The following is a 17,490-nucleotide window of genomic DNA, read 5'->3' on the forward strand; positions in this document are numbered from 1 at the left end:
ACTTGAATTGCTGGATTTTGGTCTTTAGCGTGAGTTATTTTCTGTACTGCTTTAATATGTGATTAATGCGGATTTAAGCTAATTAAAATACTTTAAGGGATTAAAGTTAGTAATTAGCGAGAAAAGTAAAGCAACGACGTCTATATGGAGCTGTTTGGTATCTTCACAATCACGACAAGCGCTGGGACTTTTATTTTGGAAAACACCAAATGCGGGACTCTTAGTTTGAAGCTCATGTATGTTGTTGCTGGCTTTCCGCGTCGAGCTGCTGCACCGGGAACATGTCTCGAGTTTACGTGGGGAAATTGAGCTATCGCGCCAGAGAGAAAGACGTCGAGAGGTTTTTTAAAGGCTACGGGAAGATACTGGAAGTGGACCTGAAAAACGGGTACGTGATGTTCGCTTTATTCGAGTAACTTAAAGTGAACATGCAGCCGGAACAGTCGTTAGGAAGGATACACTGTTGTTTCTTCTGCTCCGCGTGATTCAAAAGAGACCTCCATTATGAATTAAGTAACTTGAATGACATGAAATTAAATGAATTGCGCTTAAAATATGTTTGGGAATATAAAATCGGAATACAATCAGTCTTTTTAAAACTGTATTTTTAGCGGTTTAGCCCAGCAAGCTAAACTCCATTGTTTCCAGGCTGGCCTCGATTGAGTGCTTCATTTCGGCTTTTATTGTCCCGTTCTCTAAAAATTAATTCTAGTTGATATTTACTTTATTGTATAGATACAATAGGGTCAAAAAGTCTGAAGCCTAGTGAAAATGTTTATATTTTGCACATTTTTATAAACTGTATGTCCAACAATTTGAGTGAAAATGGGTATTAATGCGTTCTAGTTGCATGACCATCCGGTTTTACACGACGTGTTGAGTTCATGTGCTTGTGTGATTTTATTTATTTTATTTGTATTGCTAATAAAAATACGGACATGAAAGGAAATCACGGATGTAAATGATGTCTGTGCTAAAGAAAAAAAATAGGTACAGACCTTTTGATGCCCCGCCCAAACCTTCTGTTGCATTTGATAACATGTTAATGCAACATAAAATTTAGCTTATTAAGCTATTTAATAGCGTCTTTAAAATTTAAATAAATGTTGAGGGTAACAACAGTAAGCAAGGGATTGTTTGAAACATATGTAGACAACTGGGTTTTGTTTGTTTGTTTGTAATATCCTCCTGACTTCCAGGAAAAAAACAGTTTTGTGAATTTAGTATTTTGTCATGTCATTACATTGTTTAGAGCATAAGAAAAAAATTGAAAAATTATATTTTATTCATATGTTATGCCATGTCCTCTGTAGAAGACATCGGGACTTTAAAAAGTCATCTCTGAAAAGCCCTGAATGTGCTCTGTACAGGACCTCCAGATTTAAAACTGTGGCATGTAACGTCTCAGAGAAATCGCTAAAACACAATGTCCTCTACAGAGGACAAAACTCCATAGCTGGTAGTCAGGAGGATATAATAAATCCCATCTCTTCAGATATGGCTTTGTGGAGTTCGATGACCCCCGTGATGCAGATGATGCTGTGTGCGATCTGAACGGCAAAGACCTTTGTGGGAAGCGAGTGATCGTGGAGCACACCATAGGACAGCGGCGTGATGGTGGCACTGGCAGCAGATCTGGAAGAAGTAAGCTATTCATTTACTCGCTCTTCCACAATACTACATACCAAATGCTATTTCAGTTTCATAGGAACTTCTTTTTCATTGGTTGATGTTGGATTGTGCAAACACTGCATTTTTTCAGGCTTCTCAAATGGAGAGATTGGTGCTCAACATGCCCATTGTAATTGTTAATCCTTATACCAGAAATAGATGTTTCCAGAATTAATGTTTCCAGGGACGTCACCGCAGGTCTTCAGGTGAAGGAGATCGGCTCTGACATGGTTTCCGCAGATCTGTCCGTAAATCTGCTGAGTAAGACGCTGGCTGGTGGTTTATAAACCGTGAATCACTTGTCCTTAGGCATGGTAATGTTAGTGATTTGGGTTTTTTGATCATCTTCACATTGACATGATCTAAAAAACAGAATAGAACAGCATTTTTAAAGGGATAGTTCACCCAAAAATGAAAATTTGCCTTTAATTTACTCACCCTCAGACCATCTGAGATGTAGGTGACTCTTTTTCTTCAGTAGAACAGTAAATAAGATTTTAAGCTGAATCCGTGCTTCTTTTATCATTTAATGCAAGTCAGTGAGAATAAAAAAGCAGATCAAGGAACACAAAACGAATACTTGTGGCTCCTGACGATATATTGAGATCTTATGAAGTGAAACGATCAGTCTGTGCAAGAAACTGAACATTAACTGTGTTATCCATAGCAACAGGGAAATCTGATTTTTTTTTCATGAACTAGTTCTTTCGGACCGTTCGTTTCAATGGACTGGCTCAATCCACTAGTTTGTTTACGTAACCACGCAATGATGTAACATACGCAGTTATATCATTAAAGCACACAATGATGTGAAACGTAGATGTTTTACATGCCTTAAGCGTATAAAGTGTATAAACTTGTCTTCATCAGCCCACCTTTTTACATAAACGCTGAGAAACCATAACTTTGATTTTGTCCCATCATTCAAGTGCTCTGTTCACGCATGCGCATATCAGCGGCTCATTGGTCTTCGGTTCAGTTCACTGTGTTGTTTGAGGAACTGAAGCGCTGAATGAGTTGGCAAGACCAGTATCATAGGATCATGTATGCCGGTATTTTGGCTCATTTCGAGTCGGAGTGACTTTCAGGCGTCTGAAAGTGAGTTTTGATTGAGTATCTTATAGATATGGGCTGTTCGATCTGTTTCAGACGCATCAGTCCGATTCAGTGAACTGGTTCAACTAGTTCACCAACAACAACCAGTTCAAAAAAGTCATTCATTTGCAAACTAGACATCACTTCAGATGTTTGCCTGAATCTATGGTCTTACAGATAATAATGTGGTAAATAATGCTCCGTTTCTTGCACAGACGGATCGTTTCGCTTCATAAGACCTCAATATATGGTCAAGGAGCCACGGGTATTAATTTTGTGTTCCTTAATATGCTTTTTATTCTCAAATATGGGCAGCCATTGATTTGCATTTTATGACTCGCCAAGGACCACAGTTTCAGCTAAAAATCTTCCTTACTGTTCTGCTAAAAAGTCACCCACATCTGGGATGGCCTGAGGGAGTAAATTAACAGCAAATTTTCAAATATTTTGGGGTGAACTATCCCTTTAAGAGTGTCCAGTCTCTGTATGAGAAGCCTGAAAATTGTGTTAAATTCCAAACCTTACCACATATGCAGTTGCTGTTTAACATTTTTAGGGAGTGAAATTGTATGAGTGGTAATCTTTAGGATATTACTGATGCGTGATTCTTCAGTTGGGGGAATCTTTTTGTCCATATAACGATATATATAATAAAAAAAAACGATATATCTCAAGTAAGTTAAGTGTCCCTAAATGAAGAATCACCTAGAAAAACGTGATAAACAAGTATTTTAAAAAAAAACGATATATCTCAAGTAAGTTTTCTCAAGTGTCCCTAAATGAAGAATCACCTAGAAAAACGTGATAAACAAGTATTTCTAAGTATTATAATTTCTGATTCACTATATGCAGATTAAAACTGTTGCAATATAATGATTGATTTTAAGCTATTTTTTTAATGGAATAACTTATAATGTCAAAGCTAGAAATTTAACCCTCAATGTTTTATCAAAAGAGTCTGACTGCCTGCCCCTTTTGCTGGCCATGGTGTCCCCCTTCCCATGCGTGTGGCTCTTTGACCAAACTGGGCCCCTGGGCAGACCATTAAAGCGAGCCAATGTGAAAGAGGACCGCTTTTCCCATTAAGCCGGGTGGTGAGGATCTCAAGGGGTTTAGGAGATGTGGTTTGAGCTCTTTTAGGTGTTTTGGTTTTGTTTCTTTTGACATTTTACCTTTCCTCAGTAAATTAATCTCATTAGTACAGCGTAAGTATGTTATTTGGTGAAATATTTTCAGTTCTTGAAGAATGAATCCCTTAAAGGGATAGTTCACGCAAAAATGAAAATTACCCCATGATTTATTCGCCCTCAAGGCATCCTAGGTGTATATGACTTTCTTCTTTCAGACGAATACAGTCAGAGTTATATAAAAAAAATGTCCTGGCTCTTCCAAGCTTTAATAATGGCAGTGAATGGGTGTTGAGATTTTGAAGCCCAAAAAAGTGCATCCGTCCATAATAAAAAGTGCTCCATATGGATCCGGGGGGTTAATAAAGGCCTTCTGAGGCTAACCAATGTGTTTGTGGAAGAAAAATCCATATTTAAATCTTTCTAAACCGTAATCTCTAGCTTCTGCTCACTGTCGTACGCGCGTTCACGAGAGAGTGGCGTTCCAGCGGATGACGTAGGCATAGCGTAAGCTCCGGTGAGAAGTGACTAACGCGGAAGCAAAGAGGAGAGAGCAAAACAAAACACTGGTCATTAATTAGAAGTACAAAACGAGGATTTGTAAAGGAAAATGTTGGAGGATTTTGATATAAGCCAAGAGGAGACTGGTTTTCCTTTGCTGTAAACAAAACATGGTTCTCGCGAGACTAGCATATTCTCACCGGAGCTTACGCTACGCCTTCGTCCTACATCATCCGCTGGAACGCCACTCTCTCGTGAACGCGTGTACGACAGGTAGTGGAAACTAGAGCTTACGGTTTATAAAGTTGTAAATATGGGTATTTTTCTTACACAAACGCATCGTTTCCTTTCAGACGGCCCCCCGGAGCCGTATGGAGCACTTTTTATGATGGATGGATGCATTTTTTGGACTTCAAAATCTCAACACCCATTCACTGCCATTATAAAGCTTGGAAGAGCCAGGACATTTTTTTATATAAATCTGATTGCATTCGTCTAAAAGAAAGTCATATACACCTAGGATGGCTTGAGGATAGTGTTGTCAAATTTTTAAAATGTGACGATACCAGCATTTCCTGTTAGCATTTTGAGCGCTGTTGAGTGGATTCTTAAACACCTCTGATTGGCCATTGTGTTCACGTGCCATTGTGCTTTCAACACCCTGTTGAAAAAAAACAGTTAACATAACTCCGACTGTATTCGTCTGAAAGAAGAAACTCATATACACCTAGGATGGCTTGAGGGCGAGTAAATCATGGGGTAATTTTAATTTTTGGGTGAACTGTCCCTGAGTAAATGATGACAGATTCATTTTTAGGTGAACTATCCGGATAGTTCAACTAAAAATGAATCTGTCATCATTTACTCTCACTCATGTGATTCTAAAACTTAAAATTCAGATTCAAATTTATTACACTCTAGTAAATATAAGCTCAGTTTCTTAAACCATGTATAAAACTTACTTTTTCTATAATTTTATGTTTTTTTTTTTTGTAGATATTTCTTTCTCAATATGATTTTTTTTTAAAGTGTTACTGTGTGTGAAATCCACTTAGTCTAGTGTGGAGACTCCATTGTGTTTTACCTTTCCTGAGCTGTATGCATCTTATTCTCGTCACTCTGAAGGTAGTCAGTATAGGCGTGGAGGAGGAGACCGGTACGGCCCACCCACTCGCACAGATTACAGGCTGATTGTGGAAAATCTCTCCAGTCGCTGCAGCTGGCAGGACCTGAAGGTATAGAAACATTATAGTACTACTAGTTTTTAGTTATATGTTTTTAGTGTTATGTTTGCTAAGGGAAGTACCACTGTTACTGTTGCATCTGGTGGCTGCCACTAGCCAAGTCACTCCTTTTCTCTCTCTATATTAACCCTTGTGCATCAATTAAAAAACAGTTACATGGGGATCCTTAGAGGATAAAAATATCTGTGTTAAAAAAATCAGTGATTAAAGTGTTATATATTAATTGTTATATATTTTTTTTCTGCTTTCACTGACATTTTTTGGTTTAGCACCATCAGTTCTGATCATAACTACTAAAATGAATTATTTTTCAGGATTTTAACCCTTTAAATACCAGTTTGTTTTCATAATGCCACTGTTGTTTTTTCATATACTAAAGGCTATGAGGTTTTTTTTTATTGGTGGGGGGGGGATTTAAAAAACAAAAACAAATTTTGATGCACAAAAAAAATAATGAACCAGTGTCAGAAGAAACTAAAACAACTACCATTCGCACACACACATTTCTCAGTACACACATACAAACCACACTCTGATATCCATACCAATACACCCACAAAAGTATTTTAATTGTATAATTTTAATTCATCTGGCCTTTTTTCCAGCAGAAAACAGGAAAAAAAAACAGATATTTGCTTAATAGGTGAGAAAATGGTGCCATCAGGTGGAAAATAAAAAAAAAATAGTATTAATTTTGAAGGCGTACCAACAAAATGAAAGCCCTTCAACAAAGAATGCATGATTTTACGCCTAAATGGCATTGAGATTAAATATTGTTTTAATGGGTTTTGGTGGGTACATTTTTGTCCTTAAAGGAACACTCCACTATTTTTGAAAATAGGCTCATTTTCCAACTCCCCTAGAGTTAAACAGTTGAGTTTTACCGTTTTCAAATCCATTCAGCCGATCTGGAGGTAGCACATCGTCTACTAAGACCGACGGAAAATGAAAAGTAGTTCAGGCGCTGCGTAATATCATTGCGCCTGCTGCACCCATGGTACGGCAGCAAAGTTCCTTGATTATTACGCCGGAATGAGAGTATAGTTCCCAGCCATATCGGCCTAGAAAATCACAACTTTTCATTTTCCGTCAGTCTTAGTACACGATGTAACTACAGAAGAGTCAAGTTTTAAATAGGAAAAATATAGAAACTCTTTGGTCATTTTTGAGCGAGATGCTAACGGTCTAATCAGATTCAATGATCTATGCTAAGCTACAGCTAAAAGTGCTACCGCCAGACCCGGAGATCGACTGAATGGATTCGAAAACGGTAAAACTCAACTGTTTAACTCTAGGGGAGTTGGAAAATGAGCCTATTTTCAAAAATAGTGGAGTGTTCCTTTTAAGGCCCTAAGTGTCATTTTTTTTGTACCTAGTATAAAATAGATTTATTAAAGGAAGTAATGGTGAAATATTAAAATTCCAATGTGCACACATTTTTTGCATTAACAACCAAAAAAAAAAACAAAGACCCTAAGGATGCACAAGGGTTAAACCATCATGTATTTTAAGCATTTAGGAAGTAATTCCTGTAAACGTAAGTGATTTGTTCTTGAGTCACTAATGTGTCATGAATTCACAGGACTACATGCGTCAGGCTGGCGAGGTGACTTATGCCGACACTAACAAGGGCCGCAAGAATGAGGGGGTCATTGAGTTCAGGCAGTACTCGGACATGAAAAGAGCCCTGGAGAAACTGGACGGTACTGAGGTCAATGGAAGGAAGATCCGGCTCATCGAGGACCGGCCTGGTGCCAGACGCCGCCGCTCCTACTCTCGCAGCGCCTCCAGGTGCTAACAAATCAGTTTTATTATTGAATGATATTGTAAAAGTGGGAGACATTTAACTGATAATTAAGTGAGACTTTGCGTTCGTTACGAGTCGTCATGTACCTCGATGTCTGAAATTAGTGATTGGCTAAACAAACCTTGCTTGTAGTAAAAGCTGCTTTAGAGTTTCACAGAGAACACGTGTTTAAAGTTTCTTGCTGCTTGTACACATCCCTCAGGTCTCGCTCCAGGAGCAGGAGGTCTCGCAGGAGCCGAAGCCACAGCCGAACCAGTAGCCGCTCCAGGTAGGCAAACACAACTGAATTAAGACTTCACTTATCCACTATGTGAACTTGAAGAGAAATTAAATACGACTTTGTGTTGTAGAAAACATTTAAAGCTGTGGTTGATTGTGTGCAATTAGATACATTCATAGGACATTATACAGCAGTTCTTTTTAAGCATGTTAATGCACTCAATGGTCGTCTAGGGAACACCTTTTGCCATTTATTTTGTGACCATGCATGCACAGCTCTTATATACTTGACATTTAGGTGTGTCCCTACAAATTCTCACATTCATGTTTCTATATTCTCTTATGACAGTAGTATAAGTACAGTTTTGATGTATGAGTCCACTAGAGGGCAGTAATTGCTATTATAAAAATAGAAGTTCTTGTGGCATCAAAGGTGCTAAAATACATTGATTTGGTGTATATTTCTTAAACGGTTTCTCTCCTTTCCAGAGCCTCAGGCTCGAGATCACGCAGCAGGTCAACCAGCAAGAAGACGAAGGGCAGGAGCAGTAGGATGGAGGAGAGCAGTAATGGAGCTCGCAGGGGAGGTGAAAGCGCCAGGGATAATAGCACGAGCTGCAGCCCTCCGAGCAAAAAGGGCAAACGGGAAAACAAGAGAGATCGCTCCTATTCTCGATCCAGATCCAGATCTCGATCCAAATCGGGAAACGACAGGGATCTCTCCAGAGAGTCTGGGTCCAGATCTCAGGAGGCAACCAAGAGCGTCGATGAAGGCCGTGTGGCTGAAAGGGCGCATTGCTCTAGAGCTCATTCTCGGTCCAGATCACAAACGCCACCAGATTCTGATCTGCGGAGGGAATCCAGATCCAAATCCAAATCTCGCTCACATTCACGCTCGCGATCTTATTCCCGGTCTCGATCTCGCTCAAGGTCTCGGTCCTAGGTTAAAAAAAAACAAAAACGTATTTTTCTTTTTTTTAAATCTTTCTTTTTTTTTTTTCCCTTGTTTTCCAGTCTATCTAAACATCTTTAAAACAAGAATATATCTTGAGGTAAATGTTTTCTTTTTTTTTTACCCCACTGACAATTAAATTGTTAGATCTGTGCTATAAACAAGAGACAATCTGTGGTTGAGGTAAGATAATAAACCAAATTCAAGATATATTATCTGAAAACAAGTCAGAATATGTTACTTCTTTTGAAAAGCGAAACGGTGTCTTGTTTTTAAATATTTTTCTTGAAAATAAGACAAAAATAGACTGAAAATTGTCTAAATGTTCTGCCCTGCATTTCTCTTCTTTACAGCAAACTTCATTTCTCTGTGTGGTTTTTTTAAATCCTTTTTTTATCCTTTTTTGTCAGACAGTTTAATTAGGGAAGTTGCTTGCTTATTCACAGTTCAGTATTATCTGGTATCGTTAAACCTTATGCATCATTTTAGTAGTGTTTTTATTTTCAAATTGCTTGGTTTCATTTTACTCAGTCTTCGTGAATAAAATATATCGCAACAGTAGCTGTCCTTGCCTTTGCATCATATATTTAGAAATGTACCATAGTTGTTGTTAAGCTGGGGCAGAGTTTATGGTCTTTTTACAATAAAGTTCCCCATACAAAAGAATTAAAAAAAACTGCCTCACAATACTTTGTGTGTCCATTCAGTTAGTTTACAAAGGTGTTTTATGGTGGGTCTCCTAATATTGTAGTATCAAAAGTAAAACTGTTTAAAGGAAATTGACTCGTTGCACTCATTTTGGTCCAAAACCGAAACAAAAGGAGATGTTTTTCAGAAAGTGTGCTGCTCTTTATAATTCAATGAAAATGAAAGGATGTTCAAGCAATGAAAAGGGAAAATACTTAAAGGGGTCATATGATGCTGCTAAAAAGAACATTATTTTGTGTATTTGGTGTAATGAAATGTGTTTATGCGGTTTAAAGTTAAAAAAACACATTATTTTCCACATACTGTACATTATTGTTTCTCCTCTATGCCCCGCCTTTTTGAAACGCGTCGATGGAAAAAATGAAATCGCATCATATGACCCCTTTAATTGCCCTTCTGCCATCTCTCTAATCTCATTCTTGTTTGAGAATTAAAAAAATAATGATAAAATCAATCAATAAATATTATTCTGACATGCTAAATTAACTAACACTACTATCAACTACATCAGAATCTAAGCAGTTGAATTAATATTGTATATATTTATATATATATAATCTATAAAGAACATTTGTAAGCAATTACTTTCCCGCCTCTACATGTAAAAATAATTCCACAAGATGTCGCCAACATTCAGATAAGAGGAAAAGGCTGCCCGGTGTCTGGTATGTCTATACTTGTGTGCCTGCTTTTCTATATCATTTTCCTCTTCTGTTCTTTCAATATTACATTACAAACCTGTTTATATTCATGTCCACCAGCATGTATTAATTTATTCTTCAAAACCCAAAAGAGAGCAATATAGCCTGTTGAACGTTTGTGTCTATGGAAAGCGAACTGAAGTCTGGTCACTCCATTGAGTCTCGACGAGGGCGGCGCTCTCCTCAACACTTCACCGAGGGGAGAACACGAAACGTGGACACTGGGGAACGGACGGACGGTGACTACCGATGATGGAGCGATATGTACCTTCTCTCTCTGTCTTTAGAAAGTCCGTTCTTTTAACCCTTCAGTGTCCTCTTCTGGGGTGGAAGAGCTGTCATGGGAGACGCGCGGCACTTCACGCGCGTCTGGATTGACGGGGAGCCGCGAAACTTCGCAGCGGGAGAAGAACATCACGAACACGCGTGTCCAGCGCGGTAGAACGATGGAACGCGGACGCGATACACTGTAACAAAGGCAAGTATTCGCATTGACTATTGAGGCGCCTTTGATACATTTGTAACCTGTAGCGCCAAAACGGCAACATCAATACAGAAACTGACTTGACCTTATTAGAGGTCGATAGATTTCTAATGTTATTGAAGAAGTCTGATCTCAAGTTTGGGCGCATATCGAGAAATGGTGGCTTCAACATGTAGGGCTATTTCATTCCATGTGATATACAGAGAGAGACATAGATTTATTGGAATTAATGAATTTGAGATTGAGCCCACTATTAAGAAAAAAAAAAAACATGGTTTGATGTCTTTTATCGTTTTAGCATAAGATGGACAGTCTTTTAAAAGCGTCCTGAAGTGTGTCTGAAATTATAATGAATTGCATATCTCATTTGGTGCATTTTTGACATTGCATTATACACAGCATGCACAAAGGAACTGGAGATTGAGTCCTATATTAAAAAAAGTTTTTTTTTTTGTGATGTTACAGCCACAACATAATGTTTTGTGAGGCTTATGGCAATGTCAAAAATTATTATGAATAGACTTCTTCCCCCCTTCATTTTACATGCAACATGTAAATTAATCTGTCACAATCGATTAATTTTAGACTGTACATGCATTTATGCCAATGATGGCAGGACTATTTGAGTGTTCAGACACGATTGTATGCGACAGTCATGTAGAGTCCTGTCTACAAAGAGATGACTAAGGTGTTTAAATAATAATCTGCACAGATAATCAAACAATAATTTGAAACATTGAACAATTCGGATTCATTGATTGATCCATATCTGCTGTATATATTGTATACTCTTGTATAATTAATTTCACCCATTTGGAAACCAGAGTGAACAGCCATTGAAAGTAAAGCTGAACTTGGTAATGGGAAAAAAAAAGAGGTCTGGAATTCATCAGTCCAGCCTTTTGATGAATCAGTGGAAACATATGCTCCGAGATGCATGTACTACACATTGTTTTTCTGTGTGCATCTAATTTTACTTATGGAGTTTGACATTTGCATAGTTGTAAGTTCAATCATTTATGACGCAGCATTGCAAAAAGCAGTTTTAAACACCACAACCTCAGTGTTTACATTTGGCCATATTACTTTGCATTTCTGAATACTGACATGTTGCTTACAAGTTCTATCTGATCTAAGTTTTCTAGCAGAACGTCCTAAGCATTTCCCATGAGTTTAAACAAACCAAGTGAGTTGGCGGAATTGTAAATGACATTTTCAGAGTTGTTGAGAAACCTCTGCCAATGGAGCGTTTGTTATTCCAGAGTGGATTGGCCACATATAATTTCTCATTTATGGACTGTTTTTTTTCCCCCACATTCTTCCTTAGCCAAATGTGGCATAGACTTTGGAGATTCTTAGTGGTTCAATTTATTTTTGCCTTGGTCAGTGCAATGAGCGCAAGGCTTCCCCTGCACACCTGTTTCTTCTTCAAGTTAATATCAACATCATAAAGAAATGTTGTCGTAGATTACCTAAAATCAGCAAACCATGTTTAAAATCTGGAGCTCCCTTTGGGAATCCAGCTGGGTAGTTTATCAGTCAGTGTATTAAAGAAATATGTCATGCCTTAAAACTAATGCAACAGTTTACAAATTGTTTGAGGGACTGGGAATACTCTCGCTGCAATAAAACACAGCATCAGCCACTTTACTTCTAAGGATGGTTATATTTAGAGTCTATACGATTTATTTAAATAGATTTAATACAGTTTATGATTTGTTTGTGGTGCACCACACAGAGGCATCAGAATGGAGTTACTTTCTAAACATCTCATGCTGCAGTGTCTTTATGTATATGCATATGTCAATATGCACATACTGCATATTGCTTTAGGGGTCTGAAGCAACCATTAAGATGAAAAAGTTCTCTTGACTTGAATGCATAACTGAAAGCATGTCACCACTCGACCTTAACCTTGATCTCACTTTTCCCTCTTCACCCTTTTCAGACTCCCATTAGGGCCCATTACAGACCAGTCTATGAGATGAGGAGTCAGAAGTCCCGTGACCGGACGTCAGCCACACCTTCCCGCCAACGCTTGCCACGCTTCAGTCTTCACTCCAGGAGAAAGAAGGAAGGTGTCATCCAGGGAAAACTGCGTATCCGTTCCATGCCAGGTGCTTTTGTGGTGCTTGGGGTGGTGGTTGTTGTTGTTGGCACCGCGCTTGCCGTGGCAGGCTACTGGCCGTACAGGGCCCATCGATCATCAGTGGACACAACAGAGGAAGGATCCTCTGGAAGTGCATCAGGATGGGGATTAGGGTCCAAAGGACTGTTTTCAGCAGCAAGTCTGGTTCATAGTGAAAGGATGAAACTACTAGGACCTGTCATTATGGGAGTGGGACTCTTCATACTTATTTGTGCCAATACGGTACTCTATGAGAATCGGGACAGGGAAACTCAAATGCTTCTGGCTCAGATGCGGAGCGTCATTTGCTCTGTTTCTGCAGCCATGCCTTCGGCAGACCTCTTGCAGGTGAACTCTCTTGCCAGGCACTACCAATGGGTCAGCAGTTTACCTGCAGCCCACCTGAACATCCTCTGCCTCCAAGAAATGTCCAGTTCGGAGCCTCTACTCCAAGTGAAGAGCATGGATGAGGAGGACAGCGTTCAGCAGCAAGACACGGTGCACACTGAGGTTCTTCATCATCAGGACTCTTCCTCCAACCCCTCGATTCACTCCTCCAACTCTTGCAACGACAGCAAAGAGGTTTTTTGCACAGAGGAACGGGGGACCAACTCTGCACTGGATCTGCGGCAAGAAAGTTACTTTGGACTGAGTAACTGTATGACCGCATCCTCTATGTCCACTCTGGGTGGGGAGGACTTGGAGATCTTCTCCTTCCCACCCAGACGATCCTACAGCATGAGCCATAGGACTAAACCACATATGCTGCCCAGGGATCTGGTGTTTCCAGAGGACAAGCCTGTGTCTTCTATGGGTCACCATAGACTGCTTCCAAGGCAGTCCAGCTCAGAGGTGTGCGTGAACATGGTTGGAGTTGGCGTTACAAGCCTTGACCTTATACCTGTGGAAGAGCAGAGGCACCGCAGCTGGCCTCGGCTAGATCTCGGAAGCGCCAGGAAGTATCTCAAGCTGGAAAACAAAGAGGACTCTGTGGACAAGTTACTGGACCAGCTTGAGCAGCAATGCTTGCAGTTGAACAAAAGCTATGGCTCAGGTCCCTTCCAATGAGCCGAGGTTTAATCATTACATCAAGGTTAATGGCTTGCCAGATCCCATGGTAATTAGAAGGAGCCTTATATAGTGATATACACTTGGAATAACCCAACCTACAAATGGGCACAAGTTTCCAGTGGATATTGTTTGCACAGTTTCTGGAATCCCTTGAGTTCAACTAATTTGCTAATTTCCAAGACCTAGCCATTTATCTCACTTGACTAGTTTTTGTAACTAGCTTGTTTGGAGACTTGATGGTATGGAAATATAAACACACGTCCTGAAGGAAGCTAGGGATGGAGGTATTTTACAGTCATGGGAATGTGCTAAACAGCTCGTGATGTCATAGATGATTGGATGGATTCCAATTGGAGAGATCCATTTGTTATTGTTGCTAAAGCCCTACTTGTTACTAGGACACAGCAAACAACATTTCTTAATCTACGAGGTAGAAGACCTCGGCAGTGACTAGATTCAAAGTAAACACATTTCTGACTTCCGAATTCAGGTCAGCCAAAGGCATGGCTCTGGTTTTGATAGTTATAAAGGCCAAAAAATAGAGAATGTTGGTTATTTGACCCATAAATGGATTCATCCAAACTGCGCGTCTACTATTGGATTGTCCATTAGAGTTCATTTCTATGGTTAAGATAAAGCAAACTCAGTTGCAGTGTCTGTAAATCTTTCATCTATGGTTTCCCTGAGTATCTGTTCTTCTTGTATTTCACCTTTGTTCCGACTCTGCCTGCCGGCAGTGAAACAGAAGCATCAACAATGAGGGCGCAGTGCCCTCTTGGCTTCATTAACTAAGGTGATCAGTGTTTTTGCATGCATTAATGCGGGTACATAATTGCTTTCCCTTTAAAGGGTGGAGCTGGACCAAGCCCCTCTTTGCAATGAGAATGTGTAACTTCACTCTGTTTACAAAAATAAGGCAGTCACCCGTCTCTATTTCGTCCGTGTAGCCTGTTTTGGTACGCTGTGTTATTTGCCGTGTGTTCTCAATGTATACTGAGCAATATCCACAGTCTGAGTGACCAAACAGTGATCAGACGCTTTATGCCACCTTTGAACTGAATTCCATGCCTGTGTTGCAAATAAAAGGCAAAACAAAACCACTTTAAATGCAAGTGTTTGGTTGCTGTCCATGATTTTACGTTGATGCAAGGTAGCATCAGGGGGTTAAAGTGTGGCTTGTTAGCTGCGGCATTTTACCCCTGCTGGTAGATGCTATAGCAAAACGTTTCTTTCTCCGTCGATGGACACTCATATGCAACATTTAAATCACATTTTTAAGCAGTGACAGTTTTTCTAGTTCTTATATACAGTGATCCATCATATGACATTTTCAGCTCAGAGGATTGTCTCATAAAAAAGAAATAAAAGATTCTGAAATTGAGTATATATGAAGGTGACAGTATACAGGTTAGAAAATATCTTACAGAATGACATTCAATATCTAACAAAAACAATAACATTGTAATATTTGCATACTGCATTGTGATTAGTCTTCTGTCTTACATCTATTTGCATACTGATTGTTCTTTTTTCTTGTATCTTATAGTCACTAGAGGAGTTGAGTTGTGTGTTGTTGTGCACAGACAACAGAAATCAAGGCACGTATCATTTCATTTGCTTGATGCAGCATTTCATTTACTTTGGCCAAAGCCTAAAAACTAAATTTATCAGAAAGCATTAACTTTAACTTTACTATTTTAACTAAACATTAACTGATAAAATTCAATTAAGTTCTATAATAATTCATAGCTAAAGGAAAGACAGCATTTGTTTTGAGAAAAAGCAAAACTGACCATTTTGGACAGGAATCCCTGTTGTTTAAAGGTGCCGAGAGGCGTAATGGAGCAGAACTCAGCCATGCGCTATGTTAGATGTGTATGTGCAAGGATTATGAATGTTTGATGTTACGGCCTTAAAAGCAAGTCTGATTCAGTGATGATGGATGAAAGCAGTGTGAAAGAGGTTTGCTTAAGTTGAATATATTTCCAAGGTGCTTTTATTGATATTAGGCTACTCAGACATTCTGTTTTTCTTCTACCCAAGTTTAAGAAATTAATTCAGCTTAAACTACTTATTGTACAAACTCCATTCAAACTTTTCAACATTCTATAGCCTGTCGTTCAACACATTTCAGATTAAAGTCTAAAAATCTCCCTTTTATTGTTAAAAAATGTAGAACTGAATTTGCATAATGAATCATGATTGATTTTTGTTCTTACGTCTATTTAATGTACTATCAATCTTTCTCTCCCTGTTCCTTATTTGGGTTTACAACATTTCTAAATATCATGTTAGTTCTTTATTTTGCTGCTTTTCCATCAGGAAATGCAAATCTAGGTTTATTTTTGGACATTTTGTTGCTTTTACTGATGAGGACAATGGAAGAAGTAAGCAAAACTCAAATTCATATCGTAAGCCTCAATGTATGATGAATGTCTGGGGAGCACACAAATGTTTTCAAAGTGTAAAAATACAACTTCCAAACGATCTCCATTACTTTTTAATTAATCTTACAAAATCTGAATATCTTGAATATCTTGAAAAATCTTGAATAGCTCTGCTCCTAAATACTAGAATATGGAAATAATTACTACTGCAACAACAACAACAACAAAAAAACATTGATGTTCTTGATTTTTTGTCTTGTTTTCCAGTGCAAATGTCTAAAGATTCTTAAATCAAGATACATTTTCTTAAGAAGCAAAATTACATAAGAAGTCTTGTTTTCTGTGAAAAATCAATTAAAAGCAAAGGGAAAAGAGGTTTTCATACGCATTGATAAAATTGGTTATTTTTAAGCATAAATGTTATTAATTTTGTTCATTTTCTCAGTAAAACAAGACTTTATATCTTCATTTTGCAGTCTCAAGTATCTTGCTTTAAGGATGTTTAGATATTTGTATTGGAAAGCAAAACAAAAATACTGAGGAAGATATAAATTTTTTTTGTAGTGCATGTCACATTTAATGCCATGACTTTATGAATTTAAGACTTTCTGCTTTGATTCAAGATCTTTTTAAGGCCTAAAATTAAGACCAACAGAAACTATCTGACAGCTGATTTTGGCTGCGTTTACACTTGGCATTAACATGCGATCACCGTGATCTGATCAAGCAGAACGGATCATCAGTCAATCAGGACATGGCGCGTTTACACTTGGCAACATCAGCTGACTTCTCGATCTGGATAAACGATCGGATCTGTATTTCCCGCGCAATATTTAAATAAGTCTGCGGTGCAAAATCGACCTGAAGGGGTGGGTTTTCTTTTGAAAACTATTTTCAGTCGTGGGACATTTTACAAATCAAAATAAATGTAGGAGTCTCACTAGCGCTCTGTTCTTCCGACAGATCGGGAGAGAGTGGGCGGCGTTTTGCGTGATGTTGACCTGCGAATGCAGACACGATGGCTGGATTGCGTTTACATTACACTGAGATCCTATCACAATGCGTCCTCGACTACCTCTGGACCAGGGGCCTCATTTATAAAATGTGCGTACGCACAGATTTGACCTTAGAGTGTGCGTACGCTAAAATCCACGGCAACGTACATATTTATAAAAACGGTCTTTGACGTGGAAAAGTACTTACCGCCACGTCAGGGTCTGAGCAGGTGTACGCACTTTTCTTGTGGCAAAGTCAGAGTACTGCAGCTATTTGAACATCTAAGCTGCAATAATAATAAAAGCGGTGTATATACGTGCAAGCACCGAATTCATCATAAACAACAAAGATGCAGTGTAAAGGCCCGTTCACACCAAGCACGATAACTATAAAGATAAC

General features: G+C 38.8%; 2 protein-coding genes across 2 annotated transcripts; both read left to right on the forward strand.

Moving 5' to 3' along the window:
• Window positions 1-214: 214 nt before the first annotated feature.
• On the forward strand, window positions 215-8,619 carry srsf4 (serine and arginine rich splicing factor 4). The gene is made up of 6 exons (XM_016571561.1): window positions 215-388; window positions 1,496-1,644; window positions 5,520-5,629; window positions 7,221-7,429; window positions 7,648-7,713; window positions 8,154-8,619. Exons 1-6 carry the CDS (start codon window positions 282-284, stop codon window positions 8,605-8,607), a joined length of 1,095 nt encoding a protein of 364 aa, XP_016427047.1. The 5' UTR covers window positions 215-281; the 3' UTR covers window positions 8,608-8,619.
• A 1,456-nt stretch (window positions 8,620-10,075) lies between these two features.
• On the forward strand, window positions 10,076-14,854 carry tmem200b (transmembrane protein 200B). The gene is made up of 2 exons (XM_016571545.1): window positions 10,076-10,503; window positions 12,458-14,854. The coding sequence occupies exon 2, from the start codon at window positions 12,494-12,496 to the stop codon at window positions 13,703-13,705; it is 1,212 nt and encodes a 403-aa protein (XP_016427031.1). The 5' UTR covers window positions 10,076-10,503; window positions 12,458-12,493; the 3' UTR covers window positions 13,706-14,854.
• Window positions 14,855-17,490: the final 2,636 nt, after the last annotated feature.

Source organism: Sinocyclocheilus rhinocerous, unplaced genomic scaffold, assembly GCF_001515625.1.
Source record: "Sinocyclocheilus rhinocerous isolate Xijiao unplaced genomic scaffold, SAMN03320098_v1.1 scaffold622, whole genome shotgun sequence".
Classification (NCBI taxonomy): domain Eukaryota; kingdom Metazoa; phylum Chordata; class Actinopteri; order Cypriniformes; family Cyprinidae; genus Sinocyclocheilus; species Sinocyclocheilus rhinocerous.